The sequence below is a fragment of the Halichoeres trimaculatus genome, unplaced genomic scaffold (genome assembly GCF_033239565.1).
Source record: "Halichoeres trimaculatus isolate MK-OKI-2021-1 unplaced genomic scaffold, fHalTri1.1 fHalTri1_scaffold_1, whole genome shotgun sequence".
NCBI lineage: Eukaryota > Metazoa > Chordata > Actinopteri > Labriformes > Labridae > Halichoeres > Halichoeres trimaculatus.
Window position 1 is genome coordinate 34,576,675 of NW_027437179.1, and position 20,182 is coordinate 34,596,856.

The 20,182-nt window shown below is 40.1% G+C and overlaps 1 protein-coding gene across 1 annotated transcript in view; it reads right to left on the reverse strand.

Annotated features, from left to right (window-relative positions):
* Window positions 1-1,328: 1,328 nt before the first annotated feature.
* phc2b (polyhomeotic homolog 2b (Drosophila)) overlaps window positions 1,329-20,182 on the reverse strand; it is a 47,488-nt gene continuing 28,634 nt past the window's right edge. The window contains exons 8-15 of the mRNA XM_074673235.1: window positions 16,938-17,245; window positions 14,970-15,174; window positions 7,797-8,008; window positions 6,885-7,014; window positions 5,983-6,088; window positions 5,759-5,873; window positions 4,265-4,589; window positions 1,329-4,019 (exon numbers count right to left, since the gene is read on the reverse strand). Coding sequence (XP_074529336.1) covers window positions 3,865-4,019; window positions 4,265-4,589; window positions 5,759-5,873; window positions 5,983-6,088; window positions 6,885-7,014; window positions 7,797-8,008; window positions 14,970-15,174; window positions 16,938-17,245 — 1,556 coding nt within the window. The 3' untranslated portion in view covers window positions 1,329-3,864. The remainder of the gene's footprint in view (window positions 4,020-4,264; window positions 4,590-5,758; window positions 5,874-5,982; window positions 6,089-6,884; window positions 7,015-7,796; window positions 8,009-14,969; window positions 15,175-16,937; window positions 17,246-20,182) is intronic.

Below are 20,182 nucleotides of genomic sequence, written 5' to 3' on the forward strand. Positions count from 1 at the left end.
AACATTAACCCGTTTTTTTTACTGAAAAACAACGAGAAGAAAAGTGTCTCATTTGGTATTGCCCGTTCTCAAATCAAAACAAGGGGCGTGTCAGCAGCGTGTTCCTACAGCTCCCCGCCTCTCTGACTGTACCAACAGCTGGCAGTGGCACACCAAAACGTTGAGAGAAAACTCAACATACCTGTTCATTGTTTGCGCTTCTTTTGTATTTAACTGGAAACAACATGGAAAGCAACCGCTGTGTTCAAACAAGTAGTCCATTGTTGAAGATAAATACCTGGAAATATCGTGTCTTTTAAAGGCGGGACTTCGAGAGCGTACACCAAAAACACAAGTTAGTGTATGCACGAAATACATCGACAGAAACACAAGCCAGAAATATACAGTTTATCCCATAAATACATTTTGTTATCGCGTTTTTGATCATTTAAACTGTTGGTTAGTTTAAATTTTAGTGGGTGGTTAATTATTACTATTTTGTTTTTTCTCTATCAATATGTTTTTTTTTATCTTATGGTAATCGTGCCTCTTTTCTAAACTGTGTATCGATTTCAGACAATTAAACATACATTTTATGAGCTACAAACCTAACAAAACTGTTGTATTTTATGCATAATACGCTACAAAGGCATAATTCAATAGGAGGCAAATAAACTATGCATCTTGTATCAGTTTTAATATTTCATAATCTCCCCATTTCAAGACAATGAAGTTTTTCTATTTAATAACTTTAACCAAAGTATTTTTAATCACCCTTAATGTTGAATTTCTTTAGTTTATGTTTTTCCTTTCTAAGTGCGCCTCTTTCCTAAAACTGGTATCCATTTGCTGTTCCATGAGGATCTCTAAAAATTGAATACATTTAATAAGGATTTCATTTCACAAAACTGTTTCACATTATTCATATTTTGTAATAAAAAGCATTATCCAATGGAAAGAAATGTAAATATTTCTTATTTCAGTTTAATACGTTATAGTCCCCCATACAAAGTCTATGCTTTTGTTCAAACTAACATTCACTTTTTTTTCTTAGGCATTTATTTATCAAACCATACTACAGGTAATAAGACTCAATTTGGTAAACTTAAATGCCTGTAATATTTGTAAATTGTACCTCCCACAGCTGGTAGATTATGCCAAACATTTCTTATCAAATTTAGCTGTGTGTATTGCAACCACAACAACTTGAAAACAATAAAATATATTTATGAAAGCAAAACAAATGTAGCATTATCCCATGACACAAGTTTCTCCTCACTTAGACACAGATAAAAAAGAGGACAAAGAAGTGTATTGCAAATTTTTTATAATTGCAAAAGTTGTTACAAACCATTCTGATAAATACAAGCATTTGACAAAGCCTCATCTACAAAAGTTGACCTTCCGTCATGTCCACAAACACACAAATAAGATATGATCATACTTTAGTTAGAAAAAAAACATACAAAACAACTCCCAGGCCTTTTTTATACATTTGCATATTTCAAAATATTAAACCATGTTAAATTTCTGGCTTAAAATAACAAGCATAACTTAAAAAAAAAAAAAGTTTTACACTTAATTTCAGTCTTTTTCCTCACTGTAGCTGCTATGTACATAAAAACTCCTGCCTCTTATGTTGTGAATCCCAGGAAATTAAAGCAAACAAAAGGGAAAATAAGTGCCAAAAACAGGGTTGATAAAAAGAACAGAGCTGAATTGTGAGATGAACTTGATGTCCTCTTACCAAACTCAGACAATAAATCAAAGTCATTATTTAGTAAACCATTTTGAGAAAGCAGCTTGAGAAAATAATTTGCAGGCAGTTGGAATCTGCAGGAGAGTTCCTCATGAAAGGGAAATCAATGTCAGAGAAGAAGCTGCTCCAACCTTTTTTCTCTCTCTGCATTAGAGCTTTGTATTCTGGAGCTGTGAGAGTCTTATTGTGAGAAAAAAGGCAAAGGAGCATCAACTGAATGAAAATGAGCAAATTAATGAAGCACTCTTTTGTTCCCAGGCACACATACAACCCTTATCTTTCATTCACACACTAACAAAACTGTACAAAAACATCTTAAGTAGCTTAATAACAACAATAATTAATTCAGATGTCTCTGTTGTGTGTCCTTTTAATGCCTTAATTCAACAAAGACTGCTGCAGTATGACCCCACCCTGGCTCAGCTGAACAGGGACTGATGTTAGTCTCTTATGATTCACTTATTTCTCTAGTAGCTTCAACAGATTTTGTCTCAGACCAAATGGAAGACCACATAAACACCTGCTGTTATCATGAAACCTGTATCTCAGGGTGTTATCAGGATAATGACTTTGATAGAAGACATCTGCATCTTCATCTTGTATTAGTAATCACTGTTCTTATCTCACTTCCTGCCTGCATTATGATCACATCTTCATGTACTCAACAAATACACAACTCAGCATGTCACGGGTCAGATGGTTAGATTTCAAGTCATTGCTCTTCTGTTGGTATAAAATAAATATAAAACAACCAATTAATAGAGTCAAAGCAAATCCTGGATCTGATATCAGTCTGTGTATACATTTCTGAACTCTTTCTCACACAGTCTGCGCTCCTGAAAATGTTCAGATATTGTTGCTGAATCTGCTCATCTGGGCTTCCTTCAGGCTTTCAGCTGCTGGTGAGAAATGTCTGCATGAAGCCAGGATAAGACGCTGTGTGAAAGCATCAGGTCTGGAACATTCACAGCGAGATAGTGGACAGAGTATAAATAAAGTTTGTAAGATATTATTTCTTCTTGAGTCTTGCTGTAAGGATACCTACAGTCAAAGTTAGGGCCTGTGTCCATTAACGGTGTTTTGTTTTTTACTCTGGTAGAGCCTTTTCGATACATAACAAATGCAGAATAGTTTTTCATCACAGCTAACAATGTCTTCAACACCAGCATTCTCACTCAAAATCATTTAACTTTTCAAGCTTTGCTCATGTATGTCATCTCTCTTAATGACCTCAGTCAGACTTCTGTATAACCATGGAGGGGCGCCGGAATAGCCTAGCAGTTTAAATTGCATGCCCCATGAGGTTAGTCCTCAAGCAGGGTGCCTTTGTTCAGATCTAACTTGTGACACCTTTCCCACAAGTCAGAAAATACAACTTCAAAAAAGGAGAAAAAAATTACAGCATTGAAATTAATCAGACTAGTCGTTTCAGCTACACTTTCCAGGTCATTTTCTAAATGTTCATTGTTAAATTTCTCTTGACAGAAGCAAATTTAAGGCCTAAAGAGAAATTAAAGTTAGACCTAGCAGTTAGGGAAGTAACTATCATAACATAGATAGCAGCAAGCACCAGACAGCAAAGGTGCTCTGAAACTGAGTTTATAGGTGTTACCAGCCCTGACGCCATCAGTGGACACAGGCCCTTACAACAGACTCATCATCTTGCTGCTTTAACTAAAAAAAGGGTACAATGTTGTGACTACTGACATTTTTCATGATGTTGTTTTCCTGCATATTTATAAACAGGTCGCAGATTCTGTTTGGTCTTTGGGTGTATTTTGAATTTGGAAGTACTTCAACTCCCAGCTCTAGTCTGCACGTTGTATCTTGTATGAATATGTATTATATTATTGTATTCACTCCAATGCATGCTTTAAGCACAGCTCCCAGTGTGTGTGTATTGAGAGCAGATTCAGGTCAATATGAACGTAAGCTAAATGAACCCGTCCAGCAGTGAGGAGACTGAGGTCATAGTGCTGTCAGTCTGTGTTGTCAGTGCTGTGATGACGCATCATCTGCCCTGTGCCAAAGTTTTATACTCTGCTCTCCTCTCACACAACTGGACACACACACACACTCACACACACACACACATACACATAAAAACAAAGAAAACAGAGTTCCTGCTAGGAGTCTTTGAGCATGTTGATACGTGCAAAGATTTTGAGCGCGGGTCCCAGTTTAATGTTCATGGTGCTCATGAGGTGGTCCTCCTTCAGCAGCAGCAGGGCCTGTCCATCAATCTCCTGAGAGCGAAACTCGTCTGCTATCTCCTGACAGCCTGCATGAACAGAAACAGCAGGAGAGATAGAGAAGCTGCAGTTAGTGGCACTGAAAACAGGAGTCAGGGAGGAGATGTTCTATTACTCATTTTCCTTTCTGATACCTGTTAAGAGGGAACAATCAAACACCGGAGTAATGTTTGATAAACAGATGTCAGACGCTCTGTGTGGATGTGTGATGCTAGAGTTGTTGTTTTGTATGGTTCAGATAATGAATGATGGTATCTGAGTTTACGTCACCAACCTGGCAATGAGCGGATAAACTCGTACACCTCCTCCACGTTCCACCTGGCAGGGTCGTTGGGAACGAAGCGCTGACACGGTGAAGGCTCATCTCTTCCACTCAGCGCCTCCTGGTCCGAGGCCCTGCTAGGATGCCTGTGGACAGGGACCTGAGTAGGTGCTGGAGCTGGAGCAAGTGGTCCTGAGCTGGCTGCAGACAGCGGGGACGGCGGCTCCTCATAGCTGGACATGTCCGAACACGGGCTGGACTCCTCTTGGCTGGGCTGAGAGAGATGAGGCGAGGACACAGAGCCGCCCTGAGTCTGCAGCGGTGACGGGGACAGCTTCTGAAAAATTAAAATGACGTCAAGGCATTTAAGAAATGAATGCCTCATCAGTAAAATCAGTGTCAGGACATTGTGTTAGCAGCAGCAGAGATTAAAGAGGTAATAAGTATGATTTATTCTCTACAATCACTTCAAATGAGTGGGATACACCTGCAGGGACCTGATAGGGGTGTTGGATCGATACCAAGGCCTCAAAATGACTCTGTTAGGTGCTGAACTCTGGGATTATCAAACTTACCACCTGATTCGAACACGAAGTTGAAGCACCCCCCACTGGAGGCTTAGGATTCAACCCCGAGGCAAAACATAACTCATAACACATTTTGAATATAAAACATAAGAAGAATAAATCCCAACTCAAGAAATATCATGTTTTAACCGTGTTCTCAACTTCTCCAATCATACTTCACCTTTTTTATCTTCCCTTCACTGGTATAACTTTGGTTTAAGATCAGTTCAGAAATACTTAAAGTCAGATTTAAACTTAGCTGGCTGCTTTTTTTTCTTAAACCTGGAGAATTTTTTCTTTTATTTTATTGTTTCTTGTATCTACTTCCACATTTGTGATGCCTACTGCTAGTTTGAAACCATCTAATTCTTGTTGTCTGTTTCCTTGTCATCTTTTGAGCAAATGAAGCTCTTTATAACTTTGATGCTGGAAAATGGCATCAAAATAAAGTGTTGTTTTGTGTATTCAACCTTATTTTGAACATATTTGCACACCATAACTCCTCTAACATGCCTCTAACCTGAATCTTAAGCTGTAACTTTATCACACATCATAATCTCAAATGTTTCAAGCCTCAGGAAAAGCTATTTAAAGCTTTCACAATCTTTACAGGTACCAAGGCATAAAATTTGCTGATTCATCTACAAAGTAATCCAATCCAGTAGCTTATGATGTCTCTATAACTTGTGCAGGAGGCAGAAAATCTGTACTAATGCTCCTCCATCCCTGCTGGTCACCCATAAACGTTGACAAAGATCATCGAGCGCTTAATGACCCTTTCAAAGACAGAGGGAGGTAATTGGGCACGCGCACGAATGGTGCCGGAGTTCATTAAAAAGCACAAGGCGTGAAAAGTCCGGGGCGAGAAATGTGCAGAAGAAGCAGTATCAAATAGTTGATACAGAAGCTTTAGTGAAGGAGGGTGTGTGTGTTTCTGTACCTGCTTCTTGGCTTCCATACTCGGCCGACCCTGAGGTCTCTTACGCCAGCGGTTGGTTGGTTTAGTCCTCTCTGGGTGGAAAAGACCAATCCGCTTCGTACAGCCCACGTTGTACCTGTCAGTCAGAGATCAGGGATCAAAGCTCTGTCCTAGAGTCATAAAATCTGAAGAGGGACAGCTGTTTCTTTAAAATAAAAGATAAACAATACTGAAAAGTGATTTACCTCTTTGCACAAACCATGGAGCAGAATCTTTTTGATCCCTTAAAGGTGTAGGCAAAGTCCACCCAGCCGCAGTACTCACACGTCAGCTTTGGTTCCTGGTCCTTTTCTGTGTGGAGGAAGCAACAAATAAGAGATGAGCATCTACAGACCGGATCGACACCTGATGCTGAAATACAATCATCCACATGAAGTGGGTGATTGCATGAAGCTGGGGTGTTAATAAGATATTGAGTGATACAAGACAGCTCCACAATAATCACACCTCATCTTTGGATACGAGGCGGACAGATGAGGAAATCTATTTTCATTGTCTTTCTTCCTGACTGGTTAATCAGGCACACGAGTATCTCTGCAAACCTGCAACATCAGTGAGGTCTGAGCGTTTGTTTTGTGCTGTCAGACTGCACTCTGGACTGAAACTCAACCATGTGACCACACTTATTTTTCTCAGAGAGAACAAAGAGGCAGAAAACCAGTTAGTGTCAGTCTGAAATATGGTTCTGCTCACTTCTCTTGTTGCACCAGTTCCAAGTTTATAAGTTAGAGCCTCGATCTGTATGAGACGATACGTCTGCAGAGATTTATAAACCTGCTCCATGTTTCTACACTCAAGCATGTTTCTGAATGCTGAATATCAACATGTACACTGCTTTATGCTCGTAGCTATGCTTTACTTTATTTGGGGTAAAAACACAATTGTATCATGGAAAGTCTATCTTTATTTTTTTTTTACTAGTAATTGCTGATTCATCATTGACATTTTTATCAAAGATCAAAAATACTTTGGATTTCAACCCTTATCTCTCACAATCAAATCTCTTAATTTGAGTGTCACAAACCAACAAAAAACATCCTTTTCCTTGTGTTATGACACTGCTTTTGCATTTTACTTTCTGTCTCACCTGGCTGGATCACATCCTCGGGCTCAGAGTCGCTGTTTGCTGCGTTGCTAACTGGCGTTTTGTCAGGGTCTGAGGAGAGCTGATGATCGAGCTTCTTCGGGCTGTCGATGAGAATTGGCAGACGCTCCACCTGGTAAACAGAAAAAGATTATACAAAGTTAGGGAAAAAAAGAAACTGTAAACTCAAAAAAAAGGCTTCCAAGTAAGATTCAGAATTAAGTAAATGACACATATGATATGCAACACATGGGATATTAAACTACTGTTACTAGAGTGACAGGTTTAATCCTTTGAATTCTATGTTAAAGTGAAAATCTTAACTGTCTCAAAGTGCTGGTGTCCCAAAACAAAAGACAAAACAATTGATACAAAAACTAACAATCAAAAAAGTAAAATTCAACAAGTATGCCTTAAAAGCACCACATCAGCATTTTTGTAAACACTGCCTTCTTTTAACATAATGGGCTTTGACACCATATGTCCAGTAGGAGGCAGCAATCACAAGCCTGAAATATCAACAAGCATGTTTTTCATGTTTTTCAAACCCACTTCTAATATTAATCAAGATGAAATTTCCCGTCATCATCCAGAAGACCACAAATCATCATCATCTGTAAAGATGGTGACAGATTGACGGATGGACTTCTGTGTCTTTGGGTGCTGCATTATGCATCTTATTACACAAACACCTTCATCCATGTGTACTCTTCCAGCTCCATTTACGCTCCTCACTATAATTAATGACTGGATCAAACAGGAGCAGCGAGCTGTCACTGCTTGTAGTAACAGAGGGGGGTTGTGTGTTTTCCTGCTGACGGCTCCCTGCAGGCGTGAACACGGGAGAGTGTGTTGTTCTCCTGGTTGTTTGTCATCTCTCCCTGTGAAAGTCGGGCACAGATCAGGGGCACTTACACACACGGGGAACGGCTCGGCGCCCTCCTGGATGACGAAGCCTTCGATGACGTGAGTGAGGACCTGCGGCTTGACGATGGCCTGGGGCGGTTTGTTCTCTCCGTTCTGTGGCGTGCTGCCCGTCACGGTGGGCGCCTCGCTCTCGTTCCCGGAGGTCATGGCTGGAGGCGGGGTACCAGGTGCAGCACTAGGCCTTTTGGTTGAGACCCCTCCTGACAAAGCAATGAATAGGACGACATGAGTTTATGTATGAAAGAGTGTATTCTCACAGGAGCTGGTCAGTGGTGGGTTCAATCGGGAAGAGATGAGAGCTGAAAAAGTGAATCTTGAAGTGTCTTATTGAGTGGTGTCTGTATAAAATGTTTGGACTCGTCATTGTTATGATAAAAAAGTATATATGCATTGATCTAAGGCTTGTACCAGTCTGAAGACGGCAAGAATTTCTGAATGTGGTCAAAATCAAATTTGTTTTGACTCGGGGTTCAGGTTCCCTCTGATCTGGGTGTAGCCACAGTGATGTCACTCATTGTTTTGTTTGGTAGTTTTGCAGACATCACTTTTGCACTTAACACATTGCTAGCTTTGTTTCTCTGAGCCAGAAAAGAAACCATTTCAGAAATTAAACATTTGGAAACAAACATCCATATTTTGCATGTGCTATAGAGATAATCTCCACCTCCGATTGTGGTGTCTGCAAGGCTAAAGTTTCAGGGATGGTAGTGACTTCACAAAATATACACATTGTCACTGATTTAAAAAAAAAAAAAACACTGGAAACGTTCCTTTTAACCAAAGGGGATGGCAAAATGACATGACATTATTCAAATTAGTCCAATCAAGATCTATCTATTCATCTGTTGTCTCTAACTTCAGAGAAGACTTCAAGTCTCAATGCAGTTCTAGCACCTAGCAGCACTTTAAGACATATGGCATGAAATATGAAAGTATTCCATTTCAGATTTTCTAAAGTGATATTAAAAGGACTGAACAGGGTTTTTAAAAATAGCTTGGGTTTCAGGACAGAATATTTATCAAAGGATATCATTTTAGACTTCAAAAATCAACCATGGATAAAGTTTTGCGAATCATGTTTTGGTGATTAAACAAAAAGAATCAATGAATTCACCATGAAAATAAAAAGGGAACCAATAACTGTCTTAAAAATAAACAAGTTCACAATAAAGAGTTATGTAAACAAAAGTAAGGTGAGTCAATGAGGGTTAATTAGCTATACCACTATGTCATCAGACTAATCTAAACTTGTGTCAGTGTTTCAAATATTTCCAATGCTAATTCGCGTCTGTCTTCTTTGTCTGCATCCAGTGACAGATCATAGCACACGTGTATCAGACACTTAACTGTGCATGCTTCTGAGTTTGTATTATTCAAAGCAGTGACCCAGAAAACCACTTCATAGTTTCTAGACATCCGGCTAGCTCCTCCCACCTGCCCGTAGTTTTAGATAAACTGATAAAGGGATAACAGTCGATCCTTTGTAGTGACCTACTGATACACTAGCGGTCAATAACAAACACTAAATCCATCATGTGTTACTTCCACCATCACAGCTAAGTCCACTTTCTCTAAGAGCCACAAAGCGAAAGTAAACAGACCTACTTCATCGAGTCTTACCGCGTCGACTTTCTACGTCTTCAGACAGAAAACATGTTCGGTTTAACTCGTGTTTGTCGTTGTATTAATCCGTAAGGCAGACGCTCACACACACACATACACACACACACATGCAGACTCGCAGCTGCTGCTCCACACTGTGCTCGGTTTCAGGCTGCAGCGCCGTAAAGAGAAAGCCTCTAAAACCAGGGTCCGCCTCCCTCTTTCCTCCCACACACACAGTCTGATCCTCCTCAGGCTGCAGCTGCATGAACACATGACTCAACCTGAACCCGAGCCAAGACTCTGAATCGAAACTTCGTTTTATTTATGTACCGCAGACTTTAGCTACATGCGGCTAAAGCGGCTAACGCTGCTAAGAGAGAAGCGCGCTCATTGCAGCAGGGCCGCAGCAAGACGTTTCAGGGCCCGGGTCCCAAACCCCCTCCCTCTCACTTTGTGATGTCTTTTTCCTGTTTTTTATTTTATTTGCTTTTTTTTTTTTAATTGTCCTACTTTTAATATCTATTTATTGATTTGATCAACTGATAAGTGGTTTTGTATAAAATGTGCTGTATAAGCTACCTTGGCTTGCCTTTTAAAAAAAAATAAACATTCCTTTGTTTCATGTCGCCCCATAATTTCTATACGTTTTCAAGAATACATTAAAATAAAACTTTTTTTCGATAAATTTTCCGTTATTTTTTAGTATAATGTTTCTAGCTGTACCCAAACCCAGAGAAACATATCTCTGCTTAAATTGATTGGACATCTACCTGGCTAATAACTTAATTCATTTAATTATTTTTAGATAAGGAGATCTTATGCCAAGCTTTTTTTAAACAGCTTTAAAATGCAAAGTTGCTATTAGAGCTGCACGATTTGGGGAAAAGGTGCGATTTGCGATTAGGTGGACAATATTGCGATTGCGATTGTGCTTGCGATTTAATAAAAAAAGTTGTGTCATGATAAGTCTACAGGCTTGCTTGGTTATCATGGAGAAAAAACTGAATTGCATGTGCTGACATTGCGATTGCGATTGCGATATCCTCTTTTGCGATTACGTAATTGCGTGTGCTGACATTGCGATTGCGATTGCGATAATCGTGCAGCCCTAGTTGCTATTACCGTATTTTCCACACCATAAGGCGCACCTGAAAGCCTTCAGTTTTCTCAAAAGCCGACAGTGCGCCTTATAATCCGATGAGCCTTAAGGGGTTAATTGTGGCTACTGTAGTTAGGGGGCGTCGTCGGAGTAACAGTGGTAAGCAGTAAGAACCTGTAAAGAGGAATTCTGCTTAGTGCTAACATTAGCTCACAGGCTGGCCCGGGCTTCTTCTCTTGTTTATTGTTAGAGCAATACAGCGCTCCCCAAAGGTCTGGCATTTGAACTGATCTCTGGAAACGGCTTTTGTGGATGGCAGAAACGGCTTCATCTTTTTGAAAACGGCACAGAAAATAGTTGGATAGGAAAATGTGCGGCTCCGTGTGGATGTAGCCTGAGTTTGACTGACTTATCTGACTGTTTTGTTGACATTCCCTTTAGCACAGCTCCATCTAGTGGATGCATAACGCAACCCCAGCCACTACTATATAGCTAATATTCTATGCGCCTTATAATGCGGTGCGCCCTATATATGCAAACAGTTTTCATATAGGCAATTCATTGAAGGTGCACCCTATACTCCGAAGCGCCTTGTAGTGCGGAAAATACGGTAACTATTACAACATAAATTTCAACCACTACTATTGATCAGTGCTTTGTTATTGTTTAGTTCGACCTTCAAAGGAGCATGCTTAATGTACAAATAAAAATGCGCTGTGTTACACTTCAAGACAGTGGACACTAATCTAGCATGTTTACTTTTAGCTACAGATCTTTGAGTGTGAAGCAGTGATGCATAAAGACAGCTTCTGCAAGCCATCATGTTGCCTGTTTGCATCTTAACCATGATAAGAAAGACATCTGTGGGTTGCTGGTTTAAGCTCAGTGGTTAAATTGCTCGCTGTAGCTCTGAGGCTTTAGTCCTCAAAGCGTGCAGCCTGAGTTCAACTTCAACTCTCAGCACTTTGTTGAATACATCATAACCCCATTCTCTCCTCCTCGTTTCCTACTCTCAGTCACTGCCCTGTCTTTTAAATAAAGCCTCTTTCAACCCCCGGAAGTTACGGTAGAAATTTTATCTCTGTGACAATTATGAGCTAATCAGAAAGGACCACTGCTAATCGAATTAACAAAAAGCACCATGTTGTTTGCCAGAACCTGATCTAAGAACAGTCTAAAAACCATGAAAGGTTACTCAGTGTCCTCAGCGCACGAGTGCTCAAAGAGCCACAGTCTGTTTTTTTCCCCTCCTGTCTGTGTGTTGCTATCTTTGTGCTATAAAAGTAAAAGCCTCATATCTGTATCAATGCATATATCAAAATAGAAAGTGAAGTGACAGCTTCTTGAACCACCTGGGTACAAAAAGAGAGCAGAGCCAAGGTTTGAATCTTTCAGCTGGTTATGTTGAGCACAAAAAGATGACACTCTGCCATCAAAATGCAGCCTCTCCCCTCTGGTCTCCTTTCTTTAACAATCCGAACCATCATCAGCCCTGTGGTCTGTGAGTTACAGAAATATTTTCCTGCTGTGGTGGTGAGCAGTGCACCTCCACTGAACATCACACCCAACACACTGCCCGTAAACGCCAATTTGTGGTTTAAAGAACGTTTCACTTTACAAGAAACACGACATTAGAACTATTTCCAACCATGCAGGAAAATATCACCATAGGAACTGATCCCTGTCAACATTCATAAAATACAACTAAAATAGTTTTGTGTCTAGTACACAAGGATCTCAAAGCTAGAGAGACAAAACACTCTTTAGAAATGCTTCAAACTTGTTTTGAGTTCAATCATTGGGCTGACACAGTGTAAACAGAAAGAACACATTTAAATGATGGAGCAACATTAGAGATTTCTTTTCTTCTGATAGAGTAGGAAACAGGGAGAGAGTGCGGAGTGACGTGGGACAGAGACCATAGGATGGGTTTGAATCATGGACTGTAAAAAACATGAAAGTAGCCTCCAGGACGTCACCTGTCTGTTCCTGAAACCATTCAAATGAAGCCAATCCGTGGACACAGCCACATTTGCTATGACGTCGGTTGTGAGTTTCCTCTCCAACAGCTACAAGGCACCCACCAGTCACGTGTCCCGATCTGTGTCTCTGATTGGACAATCAAACCATCCTAATAACTTGTAAACCGCTGAGTTAGAAAAGATTTACTCACTGTACAGTGTGTGCCGATAGTGAAATCAGCGTTTAAGACCCAAGCCATTTCTGGAACCAGGCTGTAAGTATGTTTTTGATGCTGTAAAAGTCTGCTTTTATGGCAGGGTGTGCACGTGTCTTCTGGTCATTCTAGCCTAAAGCGGCTTCTCGATGAACAGCAACTTTAAGCAATTCAGCATAGGCTCCATTTTTACCAACTAGACGTTGCCCCTTGGTTTGAACCATAGACTGTATATAGAGTAGACAGTGTGGCTCTGCCATTTACCATTGTACAGTTTTGAAGCCAAAATTCCACCGTCACAGGCACAGCCATTGGTAGCAGTTGAGACTGTGAGGGATTCTGGGAGAATCTGAGTGAAGCCGGCTGACAAAAAAATATATATATTTTTTACTTTCAAGAGTATTATCAATCACTTCTTGACTCTACCTCCCAACATATTTTACAGTCTACCCCAAAAAATACACAAAAACAGTAGCTGTAAATCATCGTTAAACATGACATAAAACCTTGTCTTTAACCCCCATTAACTACTGAAAACCAAACCCTTCAGAAAAAGAGGACTTGAATGCAAGGCAGCCAAATGGTATCTTCAAAATCACCACAGCAATCGGACGTGAGAAACATTTCTACGAGGTGTCTTAAATATTTTAAGTTTGACCACAGCCCATCTGGAATGACTGGAGAGTCCGATTTTGTGACCTATACTGCAGCCTGTCACCAGGGGGAGCAGTTTTCGTGGGGACCTCACTTCGAACTGAGCAAGATGCTATCCATTATTTTTTTACAGTCTATGTTCGAACCCAGGGCTGCCAGCTTAAGGCTTGATTGGGGCACGTAACCTAGACTACTAGGTTATACCAACAAATTACAACAATTTTTTTTTTCTTAAGCTATTTTTTGGGGCTTTTTACGTCTTTTATCGAACAGGTGAAAGCAGTGGATAGAGTAGGAAACAAGGCAAGAGTGGAGAGTGACATGCTTCTAACTGGATCAAAGCTGGGAAAACTAAAGTTGGGATTAAAGTTGTCCAGAATTTAAAGAACCTTTTACTTCTGAGCTGCTGTCAATGTAAATATACGAGCATGACTGATGTTTTTAAAGGGAGAAAAGAGTGTCTGTGGTTGAAACTTTACTTGTCAAATCTTTGCAAAAACACATGCCGACAAGCAATCAGTGGTTAAATTGACACCCATGTAGCAGGCGGCCTGTGTCCACTTCCAACATGTCATTGCCCCACACTCTATTCCAGTTTTCTGCTCTGTATATTACTCCATCATCTACAAATACAGTTTTAAAACCCCAGCAATACAACTGAAAGTTTATCAGGAGCTTTTTCTTGTCCACTGTTTGAATTTCAGTCAATGAACAAAGTTTAGCTGAATAAAATGTCTTAAACTTAGCTGTCAGAAAACAGATGGATCACCAGCGACTGACTGACAGCTAAAGCATGCTGTGCTAAACAAAAAGTGACAGACACAACTGAAAAACTCAAAGTGTGTGTGAAGATATTTTTGTCAGTTGCAGAAAAGATGAATTAGTCAACTTTACCATCATCTTGTTAAAGACACTCTAAAAAGATGTGCATGATTTTACAAACACTGCTTTTAAGCCCTTCCATGAAGAAAAAGATGCAATCCAGTAGAGTAGCCGATAAATAAAGCACACTTTTTTAAAACACTGATTCTGTAAGATGACAGAGTTTTCCTGATGCATAACATTATGACCATGATGCTTTCTGCACCCTGAGTGTTGGTAATCGACTATGATGACAACAAAATCTTAAAAACAATCAATTCACATTGCCAGTCCCATTATATCGAAGCATCAATCCTTAATTTTCTAATTCTCTGGATAAGTCTGTCCTTGTTGTTTGGGGCTCCTTGTTTGTTTGTTTGTGTTGTGAGTTTTAGTGTTTGTGCACAATAGAACATTAGGAGAACTGTGGGTATCAGGTGAGTTTTTTGGCCACAGCACAGGGAAATTACAGAGACAACAACAAAGCAATTAGGAGACAAAGACAAGTGAGACTGAACCCGCTGCTGCTGCTGCTGCAGACACAACATGCTCTGAATTACAACAGAACATTAGCATTGATTTTCTTTTCCCTCGCTGAAGATTGTAAGGGTTTGCCAATGCAAGAGGAACAGAAGAGATTTAATGACTCATTGTTTGTGTCAAGGTAAAAGTTTTCGTTCTGTTTGGTTTGGTTTATTTATTCGGAGGTTTTGCACAGGAATAAGACGAATAACACTACAGCTTAACAATAGGGTTGTGTCATTACCTTGTGGCTGAACAGCTGGAGCTACAGGTTCGACCTTCTGTGGCTCCACAGGCTTGCTGGGTTGTGACGGTGAAGTTGCAGGTTTCTGCGGCTGTTGCTGCGGCTGTTGTTGTTGCTGCTGCTGCGGAGCGGCCGGGGTTTGACACGTCTCTCTAACCACCAGTGACGTCGGCTTATCTTTACAGTCTTGAACCATTCTTGAGGCCTTCGAAGCGCAAAAGGAACACAAGATGGAGGGAGAACATTTGAGAAACAGTGTTGAAAGAACAGATCGGGAACTGTTAACGTCAGTGAGTCAAAACTGAAAACCATCAGGCTAGGAAAATATCACACCAGTGGGAAAATATGACACCAAGAATCGCAAACTCAGAGGATTCCTGTTTTTTTTATCGTGTGTCAGTAGGAATGAATTCAGTGGGAGTTGATGGAACAGCAGGTTTTATTTTGCTTGTTTCCACCAAAAGCTTGAAAAATGAGGTTGTGAACACACAAAAAGTTGGTGAGTTATGTAAAAGAGGAGATGACTGAGGGGACAAAAATTAATTGGAACATTAACATTTACTAATCCTAAGAAAAGAGAGATTATTATTTCACATGTGGATATTTTGCTGCACAGTTTAACACTTGATAAGACTGCAGATCTTCACCATATTGCTGTATAGGTCAAAAACATTGACATAAATGAAAAATTACTTATACTTGCTTATTTATGATACTGATGAAGATGATGTTTGTATAAAAGAAAGCCAAGCCGAGTCAAAAAATAAATTCATGTCAATGCTCTGCTGAAATACCTAAATTAAACTCTACACTTTCTTTTGGAGACATAAGACTTAGTAGCTTGTATTAATCATTTTTAACGATTCAGTCCTTCAACAGTTTTGATATAATTTCTGATAATTTTCTCTTATGTGTGTAAATAATTTGATCTTGCCACATGTAGCAGGGGCTTAATACAGAAAGTGATCTAAGTGATCAAACAAATAAGAGCTAAATGCTAAAATGCTGATATGTTGCAGGTTTACAGGATGTTCAACCTCAGGTACCTCTCAATAAAAAGTGGCACTGAGGCTGACAGGAATTTAATCAAGTTAATGTTTACAGAAACAAAAAAGTCATGGGATCACCAATCGTATCCTCAAGAGGAAACTTGTTGCTGTAAATTTTAGAAGGATGGATCCACCTATGGGCAAGAGGTCTCATACTAATCAACTAAAAGATTGTGAAAGCACAAGAGGAAAAGTCCGGGGATCTCCAGTATGAGTGAAAGTTGCATACACAAACATGTTTTTTTCCGGCAGCTAATAATAATAGTCTGGCATTCAGGAGGTGCCCCAGGTGATAACCCTAACTGTCAAAACAAGATCCAGTTTGTCGAAACGAAAAGTAAACACTACCTTTGAGTTGACGCAGGACTTGACAACTTACTGCTCTTACACTGATTCCACACAAACATTTTTTCCTGGCTTTACGATTCTGATCAAATGAGGATCACTGCTATTTTGATCAATATTCAGATTTTGATTATTAAGCCGTGTGAATGTTTTTGCCAACTTTAAAGAGGAGGAAGCTCATAAGTCCAAAAAATGAGAGAACAGAGTAGAGAGCATGGTAAATAAGGCCAGGGTGCTTGCCAGCCTGGTGGCAGAAGATGCTTAAATGCTGAGTAAGAGAAGCCAATGGGCTCTCTTCAGGCCTGCTTACATCCAGCCAGGGATTTCCTGAGCAGTGCCTGAATTATATCAGGGTATGTCATGTATAAAAAAAACATCAAAGAAAATGCCGACCAGTTTGGATCTGCTCATGATTTGGATCTTTTCCTAGCCACACTCTGAGAAACTGGGAGCTTTGTAGTCTTATGAGCACATGACGTTCTCAGGGAGTCCACCATGGGAACACGATGTCGCTCTTTTGAAGAAGGGAATCAGTTTTGAAGTCGTTTCAGATCTTTGTGTCAACAGCACTCACCGTTGGTTGTATTTGCAGGTTGATGGCAGTGAGCTGGACGGGCTGAGCTTTGGCATGGTTGAGGGAGGAGTGGAGCGCATGGGGGCTGATGGTGGAGTGGAAGATGGTGGCCTGCTGGCTGGGCGTGCAGGGCTGGTTTGGAGCCGGTTTGGGCAGCACAGGGACAGGGTGCTGTGAGGGTTGAATGGAGGCCGTCTGCAGCAGCTGCCCCGCCGCCCTCTGGGAAGCTGGACTCTGATGGACCACAAACTGCTGCTGCTGCTGCTTGTGCTGCTGAACCAAGGAGTGAGGCTGAATCTGCGTGTATGCTGGAACGAGAACAACAGACACATTTATTGTAAAAGATTTATGAATTCAGCTAACTAACTGCTCTGTTTGCCACCCACAGAGACTTCTGCCGTGTCCTAAATTTACCAGCCACTGACTGAAAAAGAACCCAAAAATAAAAGGCACAGAAACTTTCAGTGGTTTAGCCATTTGTTTGTGTTTTGGCTGAAAAAAGATCAGTAAAGACAGCATTTAAGGCTTTTATTCTTACATTAAAAGACATCAGTGTGATTAAATTTAGTTGGCACCACTGACTAAAAACAAGTCTTTTTGGGATATGCCATCATGCTGTCCTACATGCCACTTTCAATCAACATTTAGAGGCTCCGTAGTTGCTTTTATCAATCTTTCTGTCCTAATAAACAATATATTAACAAGTACAACTTTTATCATCCATCATTTTTACTACATGTCGCAATCAAATCAAAACAGCAGATACTATGGGTGAGTTAACAGATCTCTAGCTGTGTAAAGAAAAAGTAGTCGGGCAATAAGTGGATGAGCAGAAAACTAATAAGCAACAATTATGGTAATCCATTTGTCAGACATTTAATAAAGCTTCAGCAGACACTCACTGGAATACACTTTTCAGACACACAGCCCTCAGCAGGACATTGTGTCTGACATTTTTTTAACAGCTGGAAACGTTCAGCTTAGTCAAACTGGACAGTGAAATTAGAGCCCATTGTGCATAAAGGGTTGGAAGACCAGTCAGTGTCACTCTGATGGTCTTTGTAGCAATAAATCATGCATGATAAAAAGGTTAAGTCGAAAAATAGGAGTGACAGGTTAACTACCATTATGATCCCAGAATGGAGTTGGAGCTACTGGTAGTAACCTTATCATCCAAATATGGTCTCTACAGATTCAAAAGAACAAAAAGTTGATTTTGTAATGGCCAAACTGAGGCTGCAACAAGTCTGTGAGAAAATCATCTGAATAGTTCTGCTTTCAGCATCGAGTATATGAAATGTCAATGGTTATATTTGAAATTAACCCTGCAGATTAGAAAACAGGTTTCTTTTTTTTTGTTTGTATGATCAAGAAAACTTTTTGTATGCATTTTTTTTCTGCCAGTAGGTGGTGTTTTAAATGGATTTAAGAAGCCTGAGTTAATGAGCCAGGTGTGTGGAATAGAAGGCATACAGTTTTCAACCATGGTTTGTTGCAATGGTCGGTGAACGTTTCAGTTATTTGTTTTATGGTGGATTATTTGATTTTTTGGGGTGAATAATAAACGGGTCAACACATTCAAAGCTCTAAGCACAATAGTATTGTTTTTTTCTTGTTTTTATTTCCGTTACTACTTAAACGTGCGTCTGAGAAGTTCTTCCCTTTACACTGAAAAAAGGTAGTCTTATTGGAAGACTACACTGATCTTAGGGGTGGGAGAGAAAAAAATGTACCATAGTATCTGGATTTTTTGTCAAAAAAAAACAAAAAACTTTTTTTTTTGTTTCAAATTTAAGTCTTTAATTTGGTCTTTGTTTATGAGCTGGACTGAAAAAAAGATGACATGACAAATCCTCTGGATAAATCCTAAAAACTGACTTGTATGTTTGGTCATTTTTTAGAAAAATATGGCTCCAGATATAGTCCGTACACATCATCATCATTGTTCAACTTTTCTTACTTGGTCTAGAGTTAAAAAAGTGAACAAAAAATTGCAAAAATCTGGAGTATCAAAGAATTTAAATGGAATCAACACCCCAAAAATTGTAAAAGAATCAAATCAGAAGAAAAACATGTCTTCCCAGCCCTAGGTGATCATAACATTTTGTATTGTACCACATCTTATGGTATAGTATAGCATGGCATCACACTGATTGGATCTTGTTGTACTGTACCATCCTGCATCAATCCTATAGTAAGGCTTCATATGACATTGATTCATAGCGTATCGTATCCTATTATTGCATCATATTGCACTTACAGCTATTCCCCCTTACTGATGGAAAGACGTTTTACAAAAGTAATAGTTGAGTAAACACCTGAAACCATCAACAAACCCAATAGTTTTACACCTGTGTTTGACAAATTGTACAACACATCCTGTATTTGTTGCACTGCCAGAGTTTTATCAACCATTTAACGTTTCTATGGCTCGTTATAAAAAAAGGATGAACATCTACACCATAGACCTTCAAACTATAGATGTCTGGTCAGAAAGCTGCTTGTTTCACAGCCTCCCCTTCACCTCAGTACATCTTGTTGACAGGATGTAAAATTAAGAGCTTGTTGAAAGGCCGTTGTAGTTCTGGTCTTACCATTACTCACAAACTGTTTCAGAATGGCTTGTCACCACCTGTCAGAGCTGCTGTGGCTAAAAAGACATCCTGAGCTCATAACCTGCCCCGGAGCTCAGGACACGGCACATCAATCTTGCATTGTGGGAGCGTGTGTGAGTGTTCAGCGGAAGTAGCTGGAGGTTGGTCTAATATTAGAGCTGCCTCAGGATCCAACATGCAGAGTCGACTGTCCATGACAGTTTTCTTGGAGTGGATGTTGAGTCAGCAGGTCTGAGCCCCTCTCCTGCCTCCTTGATCTTTAACAGCTCTGCCAGGAAACAATAACAACTAATTCACCCAGTCTCCTCACTGCAACCACACACAAAGTGACTTACTCCTGCATCACTGTACTGTAAGCTTGTGCTATATGAGCCGTGTGAACATGGAGGTGTGTTTGGGGGTGTTAATAAAACCCCTCAGTATCTCCAAGCATGGAAGTCTGCCAAGTACATCCGCATTTGTCTCGAATCCCCCTCGCCCCCACCTTCCCCGTCCGCCCCCTCTTCTTTTCATGATGGCTTGTGTGGGATAGGCTCCATCTGGTTTCAAAGTTTCCCTGTGAGGCACAAACCACAGTCTGTACCCTGCTGTGGAATATATATACATGTTTCTATCCAGCAGGGTTTGCAT